Source organism: Echiichthys vipera, assembly GCF_963691815.1.
Source record: "Echiichthys vipera genome assembly, chromosome: 9".
Taxonomy (NCBI): domain Eukaryota; kingdom Metazoa; phylum Chordata; class Actinopteri; order Perciformes; family Trachinidae; genus Echiichthys; species Echiichthys vipera.
This window is the reverse complement of record NC_139834.1, coordinates 29,378,887-29,397,080: the sequence shown is the minus strand read 5'-3', so window position 1 is coordinate 29,397,080 and position 18,194 is coordinate 29,378,887. Positions and strand designations below refer to the sequence as shown.

The following is an 18,194-nucleotide window of genomic DNA, read 5'->3' as shown; positions in this document are numbered from 1 at the left end:
TGCAGTTCACAGCTAGTAATTCATCAAGGCCTTCCAGTTCTCTAGTGAAGCTGCTTCCTGATTCTTCCAGTTTTGCAATATTAGCTTTTTGGGGATAAGAGAGGAAAAAAGTGTCTAATCGGCTATCTCATCCCCTCTGTATCTTGAAAAATACACTTTCTTGGAGATAATCTCATTTTTCTGTTAGTATATTTACATAATCAACTCTCTATGCCTTCCCTGATCTTCTTAAAATCTGAAGATCTTCTCCAAAATGGTCTTAAAGTTGAATCAGCGCCTCTTCAAAACTGTTTTCTAACTCAAACTGAACATCACAGCCTCCCTGATGGGAAGATTCAATGTTTTATGCATTAGTTTTAATAAGATAAAGAAGATAAGATACTTGATAAAGCGGAAACTGAACGCATTCCCTGCTAATCAAAACAAATTTCAAAAACACTCAATTTTGTCTTATAATTGTTCTTAAGAAAAGTCTGCGTCGTATTCATGACGTGTTCTTAAACCACTAAATTGTTTATTGAATCGTTGGTACCTACCTTTGTTTTTAGGACTATTTGTGATTTTCTTGCTTTCCCCCCTCCTCTCTTATTTACTTCACTTCTGACTTGCTTTAAAGTTAAACTAATGCATCAATAGAGTGTATTTTTCCACTCTATGGTAAATGCGGCCTCACAGGTAGAAAAGGGGACCGGTCGTTGTCACCACCTGATGTCTTTCCTCCTCTCCTCTCCTCTCCTCTCCAGAGAACGACAGGCCAAGCTCTCTGGTGTTGGAGGTGATAGACTACAACATGCCTCTCACCACCACCTACATGAAGCACATGAAGCTGCAGTGCATGGGCAACAACAAGGTACGTGAGGTCACTGCGACAGACACTGAGGCCGCGATGCCGCGTTGTTTGTTGGATTTACGGCTCTTGTCTGTGCCGTCAGACAGGATCTGTGTCGTGGTTGTTCCTGTGCACCCTGAGACTGCAGGAATATCCTTGAGAGGGGATCATACAGTAAATCTTGACAAAGCAGCAGGTTCTTTTGTACACCCGAGTGTTGAGTACAGGCGTGTAGGAGGAAACCAGGAGGCCCACTAATGCTTCGCTGGGAAGAAAACTCCCACGCACACACCGTCTCGCAATTAAAACGCTGTAATGAGAGAAAAAATATGAGCGTTTCACTCCGACGGGCGTGGAGGTCAGCGAACCAAAACCATTTCTATATTATCAAGTATGAGACAGTGTTGTTTGTGTTTTCGTCTGCACAGGATGTGTATTTATCTGAATGCTCATTTATGCAAACAAAATCATTTTTCTATTTCTCACAATCAAAATGGTTTCTGATGGATGCGGAATTGGAAGGACAGCTTTTGCAGTGACAAGCTCATTTTCCATTCATTTTAGAGATTAATCAATTTAACATTTAGTCAGTAAGATGTCAGGAAAGTGAAACATGTCAAAACCATACTGCATTTTTGGTACTTCCTTGTGGGATCAACCAGGATGTCGCTGTAATGGGGGCTTGATCAGTACAGGTCCGTCGCTAGACAATGACGTTGTTTTTAGTTTCATAAAATGTACTCAAATTCACAAATCTGTTGGAAATGATTACAGACACTCTTACTGCGTTTTGCTTTCCTCTCCTCTCACGTCGAAGCAGCAAAGAGCTACAGTACCGACTCAGCGCTCACTTACTTGTTGCTCTTGCTACGAACATAAGCTAATATGTTTCAACAATGATTTGGAAGAAATGTCTTGGCTGAGTCCCGTTATAACCGAGCGTTCTGAAATGCGTAGAGGTCCGTGTGATATTTACCGCAACAGCCAGGTTTGGTGAGGGAGATCTGAAGCTCAAAAAATGTAAAACAACAGCGACGACAGCTGGAAGAGTCCTGGGGTTGCGAGGAAGATCTTCTTCTCCTCGACTCGGTACTTTAGCGGTGCAGTGAGTGGGTGGGGGTTGGTGATTGGTGATTTCGTATTGTTCCCACACACAACCACCACAACCAGCCTGTACCACTGTGACTATCAGTACCATGCACCCCCTGTCAGTCATATTCTGTGTGTGTGTGTGTGTGTGTGTGTGTGTGTGTGTGTGTGTGTGTGTGTGTGTGTGTGTGTGTGTGTGTGTGTGTGTGTGTGTGTGTGTGTGTGTGTGTGTGTGTGTGTGTGTGTGTGTGTGTGTGTGTGTGTGTGTGTGTGTGTGTGCGTGCGTGCGTGCGTGTAGATAACGGGTGGGCGAACAGAGGGTTGAGCTCGTTCCAATTAAGCCGGGGCCCCTGAGCGTCAAGTTAATTAGCTGAGGAGAGAGAGAGACACTGAAGTGCCAATTTCTACTGGAATGCCAATATATCTGCCTGTCTGTCTGACACACACACACACACACACACACACACACACACACACACACACACACACCGTCAGTATACCTGTAACAACCTCAGTGTGTTATTCTCCAACAGTTGTAGCAGTCTGTTTGGAGGCAGCATGTCAGAGCCGTTCTAATTAGTTCACACTGGCATATTGACACGCTTCTCATTATCACTTTAACGTTAGAATCCACGAAACCAACTTATTTTTACTTTGTTTTTCTCACTTAAAGCTGAGCATTGTCGTTAAGCAGTTTGTAATTTTGCTCAAAAACACTTCTCATTCGTCGTCACCGATGCGACACCATGACAGAGTTTGACCCTTTAACTCTGCGTTAACCACAGCTCATAGCTTTAACGATGAAGGAAAGCGAGCCTGTTCTGCTCTAATTACCAGAAGTGACTCCAGGATCATCGTGGTCACATTGTCACAGTGTCACTGTGGTGATCAGAATCAGTAGCAGCCTGTGAATGATAAGCTTACGGATGACAGACCGATGTGGATCCTGATCACTATTCAGCATCTTTCACCCCGAGGGTCAAACCATCCGCTCGTTAGCAGGACTCACATCAGTCATGTGAAACTTTAGAAAGCAGGGATGCACTGATTGGGAAATTCTGGGCCAAATGAATAACAATTTAGCAGATACCAAAACCGATTTTTATTTACTCCCCTTTATGGGACAGGGAAAACAAAGAAACATTCATCATAAAACAAACTACTGAACTGTTTTTAATTCATCATCTTTTTTTCTTTCACATGAAAAAAGAACTAGCTGCCGTACTACTAACGTTACGACCTCAATGACAATCATTTACATTACATTCATTTACATTTACTTACAATACCCAACAAAATAATGCATTTAATGTTTCACAACCTTTCAAATTAAATGTATTTATTAAACACAATCAAAATAATTTAAACAACACAAAGACCAGTTTTACAGACAAAAGACAAAGGAAGGCAGCTATGATACTGAGCGAAAAGCCGAGGAAGTGTGTTTTAAGATGGGATTCATAAACAAGCAGCTGCAAAAGCACAAATTCTTCTGCGCTTCAACCTGGACCCTCGGGACGTACCGAAGCAGCCGAGTGACCAAGATGGGAATTTAAGAAAGGGCTACGCTCACAGCCAGCATCTGAACTCCAAATATATCCAGTGCAGTTCACGAATGTGAGGCCACCATGTTGTGGATTTTCAAATGCAACAACAGAGAGAGGCTGCTCATCTAATGTGATGAACTCAATCACCTTGACAATAACGGCTCTAACTTCAGCCCTTCCCACTTTTATATCCCATTACCCGGCATTTTCTTTCACCTTTTCAAATATTTTTTATTGCAAGCATTTGTACAGTATCTCTTATGAGGAACTGCTTCTATTTTAGTTTTACATTTTTACATAAGCATAATGTAAGGTAGAAGAAAAATAATAAAAAATAATAATAATAATGATGATAATAATAAAAAAAACATCTTCTAACCACAACTTAACCTGTCCGTCCAGGTCTATGTGTGATTTTAATATATATATATTCAAATTCTTTGTTGATCAAAAACAAAATAAAAGGCGAATATAGTTTTGAAAAGTTTTTCAGTTTATCACTCAAGACAAACCTAATACGTTCTAGATGCAATGTGTCTGTTTATTCTGTAATCCAATTTTCTTTCACTGTAAACAAACCACGCATGTGCACGCCGTCCTTTGGACCTTTTGCGTCAGATGCCATGCCGGCATCGTGTCCGTCAGCTATTGTCTGAGTCTGACCACAGAAAAACTACATCCTCATCACAGAGTGCCACCTTGTATATATTGATGTTCTGATGGACGTCAACATATTGAATCGGTGCATCCATTAAAAGAGATTTTAAAAAAAATGTGCAAAGAAAATGTGTTTTTCAGCCTGTTGTGCTGGTTGATTGCAGGGTTGGGCGTTTGATTCCCAGCCTGTGAAGACAGCATGTGCCGTGGATCCTAAACAGGAGCTCATCATATAGAGCGAAAAATGCAGCATGATTCCATTAAAACCCCACATAAGTACCAACACAATAACCAAGACTAAAAGACTAAACCTTAACAGTGTGTCTGCACCTCCTTTAAAAGTCTTAAATACACGTATCTAAAATAAAGTCTTTGAAATTTCTCAAATTCATTCAGAATGTTACATGCTGGTTTTAAATACATTACTCAAAAGTTTTCAATTTGTTGGGGCAGGACTATTGAATGTTATGTATTTTTTACTTTTCGAGGAGGAGCTGTAGAGAGGCTAATTTCTTATGAGCTGCTGATATAAATTGTTATCTGTTTTAGAAGTTGCCAACTGAGACAGGGCCAGATGCATTCTGTGCAAAACGTTGTGATACAGCGGGATCCCCCAACTGTCGTCTATATTTACGGTGTTTTCGCTCTTAAATTTCATTCAAGGTGGCATTAAACAGTCTTAAATTTGACTTGCAGATACCCTGTAACTGTAAATAAAATGGTAATGAATGACAATCCCTTTGATATTCTGAATCAGGAAACGTCAGTGAAGCAAATGAGCAAGAGGAAAATCTCTTCTGCAGCCAGAGCCCTCTGAAAAGTGGGCGCTCACTGTTAAGCTCTAATAATTACAATAGATGCAAAATTTAACAAGTATTTAGAAGAAAAATCCAGAAAAATGCATGCTTAGCAACTGTAGTTTTACCTTCTTGAACCCTAAATTTCTTGATACGTATTTACTGAATAGGCCATCTCTGCTCAAAAAGAGTATTCAGTCGCTGCTGTTTGACGTCAATAATAATAATTTCTGATGTTTATTCACCTCCAACAAAACAGTTGTGCAATATCCTGCAATCCTGACACCTGAGTGGGGAAGAGGGGAAGTTTCAGCAGTTATTATAGAAAGTGTGTGTGTGTGTGTGTGTGTGTGTGTGTGTGTGTGTGTGTGTGTGTGTGTGTGTGTGTGTGTGTGTGTGTGTGTGTGTGTGTGTGTGTGTGTGTGTGTGTGTGTGTGTGTGTGTGTGTGTGTGTGTGTGTGTGTGTGTGTGTGTGTGTGTGTGTGTGTGTGTGTGTGTGTGTGTGTGTGTGTGTGTGTGTCTGTCAGGATGAGGCTGTGCTGCAGAAAGATTATAGTGTTCGGCCCAGAGGAGCAAAAGTACAGACAGGAATAGAGGAACAATGACTCACTCACCTATAGAAATAACATAGGACACGAGGGAGCATTAGGTTCAGTGTGTGTGTGCGCACGTGTGTGTGTGTGTGTAGGATAGTTCAATAAGCATAACATTCTGTGAAAAGAAGGTCTGAGTCTTTTGTCTGGGTTTTTGTTATGAAAGAGAGAGAGCGAGAGAGGATGGGGGGGGGGCATCTGTACTTTTACTCAAGAGAGAACATGAGTCAAAGGAGTGACTGACGAAGAAGAGGAGGATGTGCTGCATATTTGTGATGTGTGAATCCTCCGCCGGCTCCATTAGCACCCACCCCAAGCCTCCGTTCATCTGCCTATCCCTTTATCTTTCCCTCCATCCGCCCCCCGTCCCAATTCAATAAAGGGAGGAAATTACCCAAGATGCTTCCTGGCGGGGGGGGGGGGGGCAGACAATGTAGAAAGGGGTGAGGAGGAGAGGGAGATGGCAGGGCGGTGGCTCTCTCTGGCCGATAGAGAGGAGGAAGATGGAGAAGAGGAGGAGGAGTAGGTGGATGTGCTCAGCCGGGGGTGAACATAAAAATGAGAAAATTTGAAGGTGAGGATGGGATGGGGGGTAGCGGGGGTGGGAGGGGGTGGTAGGAGGGGGTTGGGGGAGGAATCAGAGAAGGAATTAAAAAAGGAGAATGAGATGGTTCATTATCGTTTATGGTCTCCCCCTCTCCCTCTCTCTGCCCATTACTTCAGCTACCTCCGGAGGAAAGACATTTCATTATTTTTGGGAGGAGGGGTGTGTGTGTGTGTGTGTGTGTGTGTGTGTGTGTGTGTGTGTGTGTGTGTGTGTGTGTGTGTGTGTGTGTGTGTGTGTGTGTGTGTGTGTGTGTGTGTGTGTGTGTGTGTGTGTGTGTGTGTGTGTGTGTGTGTGTGTGTGTGTGTGTGTGTGTGTGTGTGTGTGTGTGTGTGTGTGTGTGTGTGTGTGTGTGTGTGTGTGTGCAGGGGGGGGGGGGCAGATTGGGGGTTGGTTTATTATAATTACTAAAAGACTGCAGGAACCCATTTGGAGGTAAAAGGCTCGTTGGTCGGTGGAACAGCTTTTTGAAGAAGTGACCGAAACCTTTTCGTCCACAATTTGTAGAAATACAAGCTGATCTGGAATCATTTTTTCTTTTTCAAATCTCTCTCTCTCTGTATATACACAGCAGATAAAGCTCTGCTGTGGTTTCTTTCAGAAATTCAAGTATTAATCAAATGAAACTAGATAATAACTAAACTATCTAAACTTCATGCAGTGGAACCAGATATAGTAAATAAGTGAATCCAAAAAGACGTGCACGAAACATAACTCGCATTAATACATGAAATAAACATCGTGTATATCCATCCTGTTTTCTACGTAGTTTTGTTTGTTTGAGCTTCTATTTTAATGGCACCTGACGAGTGAATTAGCTCCACCACCTGTTCCTGTGCCTCCAACTCCTGATGTTCACATAAAAAGTTGTGGACAGGAAGTGGTGGAGGTGGTGGCGATGGATGTTTGGATGGAAGGAGGGTTAAAGCTATTTTTCTTTCAGTTATGGATAATGGTGATGTGATTTATAGGTGTGCCTCCGCCTCGACTCTCAGGCCGCTGGACATTGTTTATCACTCTGCACTCAGGTTTATGACTGGTGATACCTCGAGCACTCACCATTGCATCCTGTATGGAAAAGTTGGTCGGACTCCCTGACGGAGAGGTGAACAAACACTGGTATTTGTTCATCTTTAAAGTACTACCATCAAACCGGGCCGGGCAATATATCGAATAAACACGCTGTATTGCTGTTTGTTGTATACGCTATGTACTAAAGAGGCCATATTCTCCTGTCCTTTAGCATGTTATATAGTTTATTTATGCATGTTAAAGGTGTTCTTAGGGTGCACTGTCGATCCGTACCGTTCCCAAACAGGATTCACTGGTAAAGTCTAGTGCGTTTGACCAGTATGAGTGCAACTGCACCGCGTCTAGCTGCGGCCAACTTGCCGGCCACGGCCTGTTTGGGAGAGGTGGGCTTTTGTAAAGCACGTTTGCACATGTACGAGCAAGGGCACGTGCACGAGCACAAGCACGAGCACGAGGCCTACAGCGGTTCTGACGTAATTTTATGTGCGCCTGTTGGGACATAGAAAAAAGAAGGAGGGACCATGCGCGGACATTTCAAACAATGGCGGTGAAAGGTTCACGTTGGTGTGATGCGGAGGTGGAGTGTTTACTGCAGATTTGGTCGATGAAAAGATTCAAAAACAGTCGACAAGACGCACAAAAACTCTGAGGTCTACGGAAAGATTTGTAAACAAAGCGACGTGATGACTTATAGACGTCAGCATTCGCCGAAGCCCAGGTAGTGTGAGTACAAACAGGCCTGGGCCACGGGGGGAGAGGGAGGGGGGGAGACAAGTACCCTAAAGCACTGGGCACGGTACGAATGGACAGTGTGACTGTGATCTAAAAGGTGTTCTAAGGGCGCACTCACACTGTCCATCCGTACCGTGGCCAAGCACGCTTCACGGTGAAGTCTAGTTCCTTTGACAAGTGTTCCGCGCCCAGGTACGGCATGCTTACCAGCCGTGGCCCAGTTGGGAGGGTTGGGCTTTGGTAGAGCACGGATAAACATGTATGAGCACGAGCATTGGTGGCTGTCCTGATGTCTATTTACACACGTCTGTTCCTTGCGAGACACATTTAAAAAGATGCCGCTGAAGGTTTTGCAGTGGTCTGATGTGGAGGTGGAATGTTTACTGCAGATTTGGTCAGATGAAAATATTCAAAAACAGTCGGACAAACATAAGCAATAAGCAGTCGAGCCGAGGCCCAGATCATTTCAAGTAATGTGAGTACAAGCGGGCCTGGGCCGCAGTGTTTGGCTTACACCTTATCATCATCCTCACTGTTAACAGTTTACTTTTGTTACACATACAGTTTGTATTTATGACACTTAGCGTTTACATTTCTGCACATTTAGTTGCAGCACCTTATAGATAATCGTTAGTGTTTATATTTAATTCTATTTGAGTCCATAGTTCCACATATAGCCGGACAGAAATAACTGGTTCCTTAAATATTTGACCAACTCCTAGATGATGAATGAAAAAACCTGCGAAATTGTTTTGTGACAGTGATGATACAGTGTGATTGCATGAATACATTCTGAAACCGGTTAATACGCCCGGTGCAGAGCTTTTAGCTTGAAACAAAGATCACTTGGTAAAGTGGCGGTCGGTCTTGAAGCCCTCGGTGAGGGTTTGCACCAGGGGCGTGACCTTTATCACATCTTATCCTCTCACCATCTGCCCCGACTCTCTCCAGTGTATACTGTCCAATAAAGTAGAAATACCATGGAAACAGACCTGCAAGAAAAATCCCCTTGATGGTTTTAAGTGCTCGGCACAAAGTATGTGAAGTAAAGTGAAAGGCTTGTGTCACAGCATTGTTTCCCTGCACCCTCTGAGGCAGGTGAGACTCAATAAGACTCCAATCTTCCTCTGAAACTGTGTTAAAGGGAGAGGGAAACTGAAACCAACACTAATCAAACGCTACAAGCCCCAGATATTTGACCTATAGGACAGTGGTAGGACTAACCTGACCCGTCAGATGGTTTGTTCCACTGAACAATCTGAGAAGCGTCTTTGAAAAACTGGTTAAAAAAGGTCAGGCGCTTTCAAATCATACCTGGAAACTCAATTCAACAGGGTTTGTACGGGTGCTGGAAATCCTTGAATTTAAGGGTGGTGTTTTGAAGGCTTACAGAGTGCCTAGATTTTGTGCTTGAAAATACATGAAATGAATGTTATATGGGATGGCATATATGATAAAACACAGATAAAAGAAGACTTGCATATTTGAAAGACGAAAAACAGCATTTTCTGACATTTTTGCATAAAAAATGACTCTTGATAATGAACAGATTATCAAAATAGTAAATAGTCAATCAGCGTTGGCTTCAAGGCGGGTTTAAGTGCGACGCAACGCGCACAAATCCGACCTTATCTAGATACATTTTCAGATACATACAGCTGTAGCCCTAATTCTGTTAGCTCTTTTTTCTCTGGATCCTTCTGTTGAATATGGACCGGGCTCCTGAAATTGTGCCTTTGATCCGTAAATTCACGTTACACAAACGGAAAATATCCTTTACCCACATGTTGTTTCCTTTCTGAGCTTTGCCTCCACGCTGTTAGTACGTCATACGCTTCAGTCATCTGATTGGTGGATTTGGCCCATATGTTGGTTATAGATGGATGGTTTATCTAATCCGAAACCAGGATTTTCACCCCTTCTCAAAAGATCTCCAGACCAGAGTTCAGATGGATCTGCTGAGACATTGAGAATCATGAGAATCAAGACATCTGGAGGAGTCGGGTTAGAAAATCTCCCCTGAAACCGAGGAAATACTGAAGACATAAACTACTCTGTATCAAAACTGCTTCTTAGTAGACTGAAAAGTTAAACACAGGTGGCATATAAATAAATATTTCTACTATGAATATCGGAACATATAACATTACACTACAGTATTTCAAAGACCTCCTCCGAGATTGTTTTAAACAAACGAATCCACCACAGAAATGCAGTTCCTCGAGTGTCCGCTCCCAAAGTGATTCAACCCTCACAGCCCTCTGTGTTAAAGGGCTCAACAGCAGAAATAAACATGCTACAGCTGCTTCAATAAACACTGCAGATCTCTGTAGCTACTTTCCCCGCTTCATAACTGTTTATATTTATTAAGGCTTGAAGTTCTGCATAATTGGGAGACTGCAGGCTTCATTCAGTCCACCTCCATCTACGCGCCACCTCTGCTCATTTTTGCATTTGCCGAAAGCTGTGGGTGACGACACAGAGAAAGAGAAAGAGAGAGAAGAGCAACCGCATGTTTCTATTCTGGAGAAAATGTTTAATCTCATAGTTCTCCAGTTGCACACTGGATCACGACTGGCTTCCAAACTTTCCTCCTATGTTAGGGTGAAAACAGTTTTCTAGTTACCGATTCTGCACAAACATCGTTCTGCAGAAGGTAAACTCTGCTTTAAACGAGGCTTATTTGGAGGTGGAGAGGCTGTTTCACATCATCAAAATACCTGAGCTTAGAGAAATTCAAATAAACACATATTTGCACAAGCTCTTTGAGACAGTTTTCAGGTTTTTTTCCCTTTCGGGCTAACGGCATATTCAGTGTTACAGGAAGTAATAAGCATCCTTATCAACACACATGCTGCGCTGCATCCCCTCAGCCCTCTGTGCTGTGCATGGGCATGCATGGCTAATTCCACCGCAGTGTCATCCTCTGTCTATAGGTGGCAGGTTTGTCATGGAAATATACGAGAGGGCACACACACACACACTTACTCACATACACACACACACACACACACACACACACTTACTCACATACACACACACACACACACACACACACACACACACACACACACACACACACTTACTCACATACACACACACACACACACACACACACACACACACACACACACACACACACACACACACACACACACACACACACACACACACACACACACACACACACACACACACACAGACTTACTCACACACACACACACAGATCGAGGTTGCTGTATGTTTAGACACTTGAACATAAGAGATCCAGTGTAAAGGTCAGTGTGCAAACGAAATGAAACATCCTGTCTGTCCCTGAAGTGTCTGTTTGTCCAGGAAATATATTAAAACAGCATCTGCAGTACAATAGTATGTGTCTTTAATACACTGACTGTATTTCAGAGGCACTGACAGGATGGTTTTCATTGGTCACGGCTGCTTGTCTGTTTTCTGGGAGTTGCTTTCTTGTCAGTGGAATGGACACTTTTGTGCACAAACGTCAGGATTTATTATGTTTGGAAAGAGTTCATTCTTCCACATAACCTTTAGAAACAATATGTCTTTTTCATAGTACTTAAAATATCTATTCAACGTGTCTATTTCTGCTCATAGAATATGCACTTAATGTCCACTGTAGCACAACAGTGCACGTTCACTTAAAAATAATTTTATTTAACTGTGCAACGGAGGATGACAGCTTGTTCTCATAGTTATTACTGTTTATTATTATTATTTAAATATATAGACAAAGGAAAAAATACTAAGGACAAAAAACAGAATTACAACAAAGTGAAATGAACGACAAATCCATACACAAACTCAATGAATGCATTTCTAAAAAAAAACAACCACAAATTAAATCTCACATGTTCTGAAAGTATGTTTTCATCTTGGTTTGTTTGTTTGTCAGCAGGATATCAGAAAAACATCTGTAAAGCTGCGACATGAGCAAGAACCTGTGACATTTTAATTGAAATTACAAATAATTTATCCCTTTCATTAACATTAGAGAGGGGCGCTTGTGCTGCGCTCATGTGTTGTCAGTATAAAGGGAGTGAGATGGGATTCATATGTCTGTCGGTGGTCGAGTGCTTCTGGAAATGACAGGGTTCTGACAGGTGCTTGAATTTTAGTGTCGCTGGGAAAAGTTGCACGAACCCTGCAATGAAGTAATCTGATGCACTCATAGTTCTTCAGTCAGAGTAAATGTGAAAGGAGAATAAATCGGTTTCACAGGTTTGTACAAAGTCAGGAAAGTTTTGAAATTGCTTAATTTTTGTTTTTATGGTTAGGAATCTGCATAAACATAAATAATCTGGTGTTTCATCGACAAAATCACTCAAAATATAAACCAAAACTCCTAATATTTGAAAGAAAATGTTCCCGTCGTCATATTTCTTTGTTGTGACGTGATTTGGAGCAGGACCGGAAAGAGATTGACTGACATTAGGACGTGCGTCCTGTGACAACAGCTGCAACTAATGATTATTTCATTATCCATGAATCTGTCCAGCATTGTCAATCCATTCAATCAAGGATATTCAGTTTACTGTCAAAGAAACCAGAAAATATTCAAACTTAACAAGCTGAAATCAAAGACTTTTTTTTCTTAAAAAATTACTCAAAATAGTTGCTGATTAATTGAATAATTGACAACTAATCGATTAATCGACTAATCGTTGCAGCGCCACCTCCGGTCGAGCATTGTCTCGATCAATGGATTGGTTGTTTGGTTTATAAAACTCAAAGATATGCAGTTTACTGTCACAGAGGAGGAAAGAAAACAGAAAATATTCACATTTTAGAAGCTGAAAACAAAGAATTTAGACTTTTTTTCTTCAAAAATGACTCAAATCGATTAATCTATTATTAAAATAGGTGCTGATTAATTGAATAATTGATAACTAATCGACTAATCGTTGCAGCTCCACTTCTGTCCTTTCATAATTGCATTGATAATAACAATTTAGTACGAAACCTAATGCATCAGGTTCAAGAGTTGGTACTGAATATGAAGTTGTAAGCGTATTTTTACACCATAAATATCTGTAACCGTCTTTTCATTCGTCTTTATATTCATGAAACGTGCTTCTCTGAAAATGTGGGAGGGGCAACCAGAAATGATCTAAAGTGATGATGAGTGTAATTAAATACTGCTGATACTTAATTAGCAATTAAGTATTTGAATTGAAATCACCCAGTTGACTGCTTTGTATTGTGGGAGATAATGAAATCTGCTCTGATGACGGAGCGCAGAAGGGAGATGGTTTGGAATAGATTTACACTCGGTTTATATGATTTATATATGTCTGAATTTATAAATCCTCTGTCGTGCAGGTTCAAATGTTGGGTTTGCTCCTGTTCTTTAGACTACCCTAAATAGACGGAACATCTCTCAGTATAACACTTAATGTATTTCAACCATCTTTTATGTTGGGTTTGATCTCTCTCTGCTTCACCGCTTCTTAAAATCCATCTTATCATTTTGGTTTTATTTCTCTACAACTATGATCCGCTCTCTGTGCACCTCTACACCATGTAAAAGCCTTCAGAATACAAAGATATACAGAGTCAAACTGGAAAGTGTGGCGTCTGAAGTGCAGATTTCAAACCTTACATTTAAAAATCACACATTTTGTGAGACACTGCAGAATAATAGGGTTTAAAACAGTGATATTACTGACATGAAGAGGATTGTTTTTTGTCATACAAGTTTTCTGTTTAAATATGCAAATGAGACACTATTTAATGTTGACTTTAGGTGACACAAACAGACCCAATTACGGTTTTCTTTCCACCAGTCTGACAGAAAACATGTTAAAGAAGATCAAATATCTACACTGACGAGAGTCTGGTAGGTGGACCTAATAAACTGGCATCTGGGTGCGTGTCTCTCTCTCTCTCTCTCTCTCTCTCTCTCTCCCTCTCTCCCTGTCTCTCTCTCTCTCTCTCTCTCTCTCTCTCTCTCTCTATCTCTCTCTCTCTCTCTCTCTCTCTCTCTCTCTCTCTTTCTCTCTGACGTAAGCAGCAGTGGCCCCGCCCCCTCCGCTCGCCACAGAGTCTTGAGGGTCCTGCCGTCCTGTTGTGTGCTCTCTTGTCCCTGCGTTCACACATCCAGCAGTTTTTTTTTACTCTCCGTTTCACATAAACATTAAAGAAAAAGAAAAACAACTGGAGGCGAATGAATGAACACTTGAAGCGAGCAGCAGCAGCACACTGTGGTGGAAAACGCGCGGCTGGAGGTCGACTTTCCTGTTTGTAATCTTGCAGAAGTGAAGGTAAGAAGGCGTTTTCTGAATGTATTTCTTTATTACTCGGATGTGTTTGTAGTCCGGAGTGTGTTGCTCTCCTCCTCTGCTCTCTCATCACATCGTGCTGCTGCTGCTGCTGGAGCTGCTGGTGGTGCTGGTGCTGGTGCTGGTGCTGCTGCTGCTGCTGCTGGACGCTCATTGATCAGTTACGGATGCGCGTAAAACAAGAGTAATAAAAACCTCTGTGACACACTTTGCATCCCATCAGAGCTCTCCTCTAAGTTGTATTGTGTTGTTGTAATTTCTCTCCTCTCCTCTCCTGCACCGCCTGCAGCTCGTTCTATCCGAGCCTGCTCCACCTCCTCCTCCTCCTCCCCCTCCTCTCACTCGTGTGCCGCCGTGTGTGGGTCACCGGGCGGCTTCAGCAGGCCGCTCCGCTCCGTCCTGCGACAACCGCGGTTCTCATCATTATCATTCACGGCCGTGTTTGTGCTGTAATATTTTCTAATTCCTAATGCAGAATGCAGGAGGAACAGTCAGCGTGCTCCTCCTGACAGGCGCACATTGTTCTGCTGATGCCCCGTGCGTGCGCGGTGCGTGAGTGAGCGATGAGCGTGCGCGCGTGTTTACGTCTATTGAAATGTGTGTGTGTGTTTGTGTGTGTGTGTGTGTGGATGAGTGAGTGAGTGGGTGGGTGGGTGGTTGATGCGGAATGACCAAGCACCCGCACACAGTTGAGGAACAATCGGTGGCGCGTGCCAAGCATTGAAACAGTGGCCTCTTATTTGAATGGACCATTATGACGCGTGCAGGAGGAGGAGGAGGAGGGCAGCATATGACGAACGTAAACATTACTAAACACTGATTTTTTTAAATTGCATCTGCCAGGCTGTAATTCCCAGTTGACTCATAGTATAGAATGAATTCATTTCTTTTGATTTAGAACTTTTCAGATTCAACACCAGTTTGTGTCTCCTCACATCAAAGAAGCACATTATGTATATTATTGTTTAGTAGTGATCTCACAGCTCCTTCCTCATAAAGAGAAAATAATAAATGAAATACTTAAAAGAGAGTAGAAGGGCACTCACAGCAGGGTCATAAACTAAAACTTAAACACAAATAAGCAGAAACAATATTTTTTAGTAATCTGAAATAAAATAAAACCTTAACTAAACTAAAGTGAAATGATATTGCCTGGCGGTTATGAAACTAAGAAAATAAAAATGAACAGTTTAATCAATATAATATTTCACAAACAAAGGAGACTCAGAAACTAGGCAGACTTCCTGGAGGTTGCGCTGTTTTGCAGTTGCTTCACATTGGACACTGAAGTAGCACGGAGATTAAACCGTTTCTACGCAGTTTTATTGTATGAATATGTAACTACATACTTCTGAGATCATTTGGCTGTAACAAAAACAAACTACTGTAAAACTAAGTATATAAAAACTGAAACTAAAACAAGCAAACACTCAAAAACCAAAATAATGAAATATAAGCTATGTTGACCTTGACTCTTAGAGTGCAGACCTCCACGAGGCCACGCCCTCTCTCACAATCTTATTGCAGGTGGAATTTTCAGTTGAGAACTAATTTTTCCGATTATTCCTACACCACATGAATGCAGCAAAAATGCCCCAATCTTGCAATGTAACGAAAGTGAAAAGTAATTATCTATGTATCCGCCTTGTGATTCAGAACTGCTCCGAAATGTAACGCGTTCTTCTTCTACCCTTTCCGCACCCTTCACCCGGATTTCATGAATATCAGACAACAAGTTTTTCTGTAATCCTGCTGAAAATAAACAAACAAGCAAACTGAGCTGAAAACATGACCTCCTTGGCAGAGGTAATAACTACTAGTATGTTAACATGATTATCCGATTATATTAGACCTCTTATCGTTCATGGAATAGGGTATTGTTAAATGAATATTTCTATTATTGTTATTATTATTATTATTATTATTGTTATTATTGTTATTATTATTATTATCATTATTATTATTATAAGTAGTAGTAGTATTACAGTTGTGCTGTAAAACATGCATCAGTTATAATGTCGTCTGTTTGATGTGGAGCAGTTTTTCTGTGTTAATGACGCAGCAGCGTGAGCCTTCACACAGCTAAAGGGATCAGAGAGAGACCCTCCAAGGGCAGGTCAGAGGTCAGGGAGGGAGTCCTGATTGTGAACCGCAGCCCCTAGGAGCCGATCAGAATTTGGGGCCTTGCACAAGAGTCCCCCAGCGGGGGCAGAGGCTCTCCGACAGAGAGGTTTTGAGACAAGGTGCTCCAGCTGAAGGACAGACTCTGTAAACACTGCACAGATCTGCAGCCGGCATCATGTCTCCATGGCAACACCAACCAGGGGAGAAACTGTCAGTTGGTCCAAAGTTTCTGCTAATTCTATACTTCCTTTACTGTCAGAAGGAGAAATAGTTTTTATGGCGTCAGGATTTTGCCGTTATGAATGAATTAATATTAATAAAATATCGATACGATATTCTTCTTCGTCTGCCCACTTGGTCAAGACGGTGGATAAAGGCATCAGAAACAGAATGACTGAAGGCAGGGACACACTGAGCCAACTTCAAAGAGCTAGGGGTGATGAAGGCCAACTGCCGCTTTGCCTTAAAAGTGTCACTTGAACGCACCACAAAGACTACAACTGACGGCCGACTAGCAAGTAGGTTTTGCACCTGTGTGAGAGGAAGTAACTTGTTTTCATCATACAGAAAAAGAGAAACTGAAAGACCGTCAGGGCGGATCCAAGAGGCTAGTTAACCAGTTAGCACGCCAACAACAACCGATGACAACCGTTGAAAGAAATAATGATACAAAACATGAATGAAACAAAAACACAAACACAAACAATTAGGAACCGTTTCTGCAAAAAAAATAAAGAATCTGGCGTATTTTCCATTAAACAGCCTCTTGACAGTTTTTCATTTCCTCACTTCGGTTTCTTTTCTAATGCACTGACTGAACTGCAGAGTGATTTCTCAGAAATTTCCACTGGTCAATCCATTGTGTTCAATTGGCCCAAAGAAAGTCTGCGAGGCCAACACTGCAGGACACGCCGCAAAAACTTCCATCGACAGCCGAGCACCGGCTTCATGTGTCCCTGCATTAAAGCTGCAGGGTTCACTTCCTGTGATGAAGCTCTTTAGAGAGGCCTACACTGAGATTTAGATCTGCCAATATCTTCTCTACCAGCGGACAGATACAATGCGTTCTCTCTTCTGTGTGTTGTTGTTGATTTCAAAGTATTCAGCTGACACTTTCAAGGTCAAAGGTGAAAAGGCACATGATGATAGTGTCTGTTGTGTGCTCTGTTCAGGCTTGGATTTTCTAAAAGCTGAGTGATATTGTCTTTAGTCTAAGCTCCACAGAGCAGGAGAACACATTATCATTCTGCTGTAAGGAGGAAAAAACACTCTGACTTGTTTATATTTCTCTAAACCAATCGCGTTGCAAAATAGTCTCAGGAAGAGACTTGTTTTGGTGGAACGTAGCAAAATGGAATAAACACAAAATATTAGGGCTGCCCCCAACCAAGGATTTTCTTGGTCGAACAGTGGTTGTCATTTAGCCTCAGCAACTGAATAACATAATTCAACAACATCTTGGCAATAATTTTACAAGTGCGCACAGCCACGTGCTATAAGTCTTCCGCCTGTCAATGACACTGGCAAATTATTTCAGATTCTAATTCTGAATGTGTCAGAAAAATCCGCAAGGAGACTGTGAGAACATGGGCAGGTAGCTAGGCTAACAATACTGACATGTTTAAGGTGGAAGGTCATGTTCTTCTAACGTTACTTACATGTTTAAGGTGGTAGGTCATGTTCGCTAACGTTACTGACATGTTTAAAGTGGTAGGTCATGTTGGTCTAACATTACTTACATGTTTAAGGTGGTAGGTCATGTTCGTCTAATGTTACTTACATGTTTAAGGTGGTAGGTCATGTTCGTCTTACGTTACTTACATGTTTAAGGTGGTAGGTCATGTTTGTCTAACGCTACTTACATGTTTAAGGTGGTAGGTCATGTTCGTCTAAT

The 18,194-nt window shown here is 41.9% G+C and overlaps 1 protein-coding gene across 1 annotated transcript in view; it reads left to right on the top strand.

The window, feature by feature from the left end:
- The window catches only part of LOC310951248 (nucleolar protein 4-like), a 183,618-nt gene that overhangs the window by 60,331 nt on the left and 105,093 nt on the right, over positions 1-18,194 (top strand). The window contains exon 4 of the mRNA XM_083919381.1: positions 744-850. Within this exon, the coding sequence (XP_083775507.1) occupies positions 744-850 (107 nt within the window). The remainder of the gene's footprint in view (positions 1-743; positions 851-18,194) is intronic.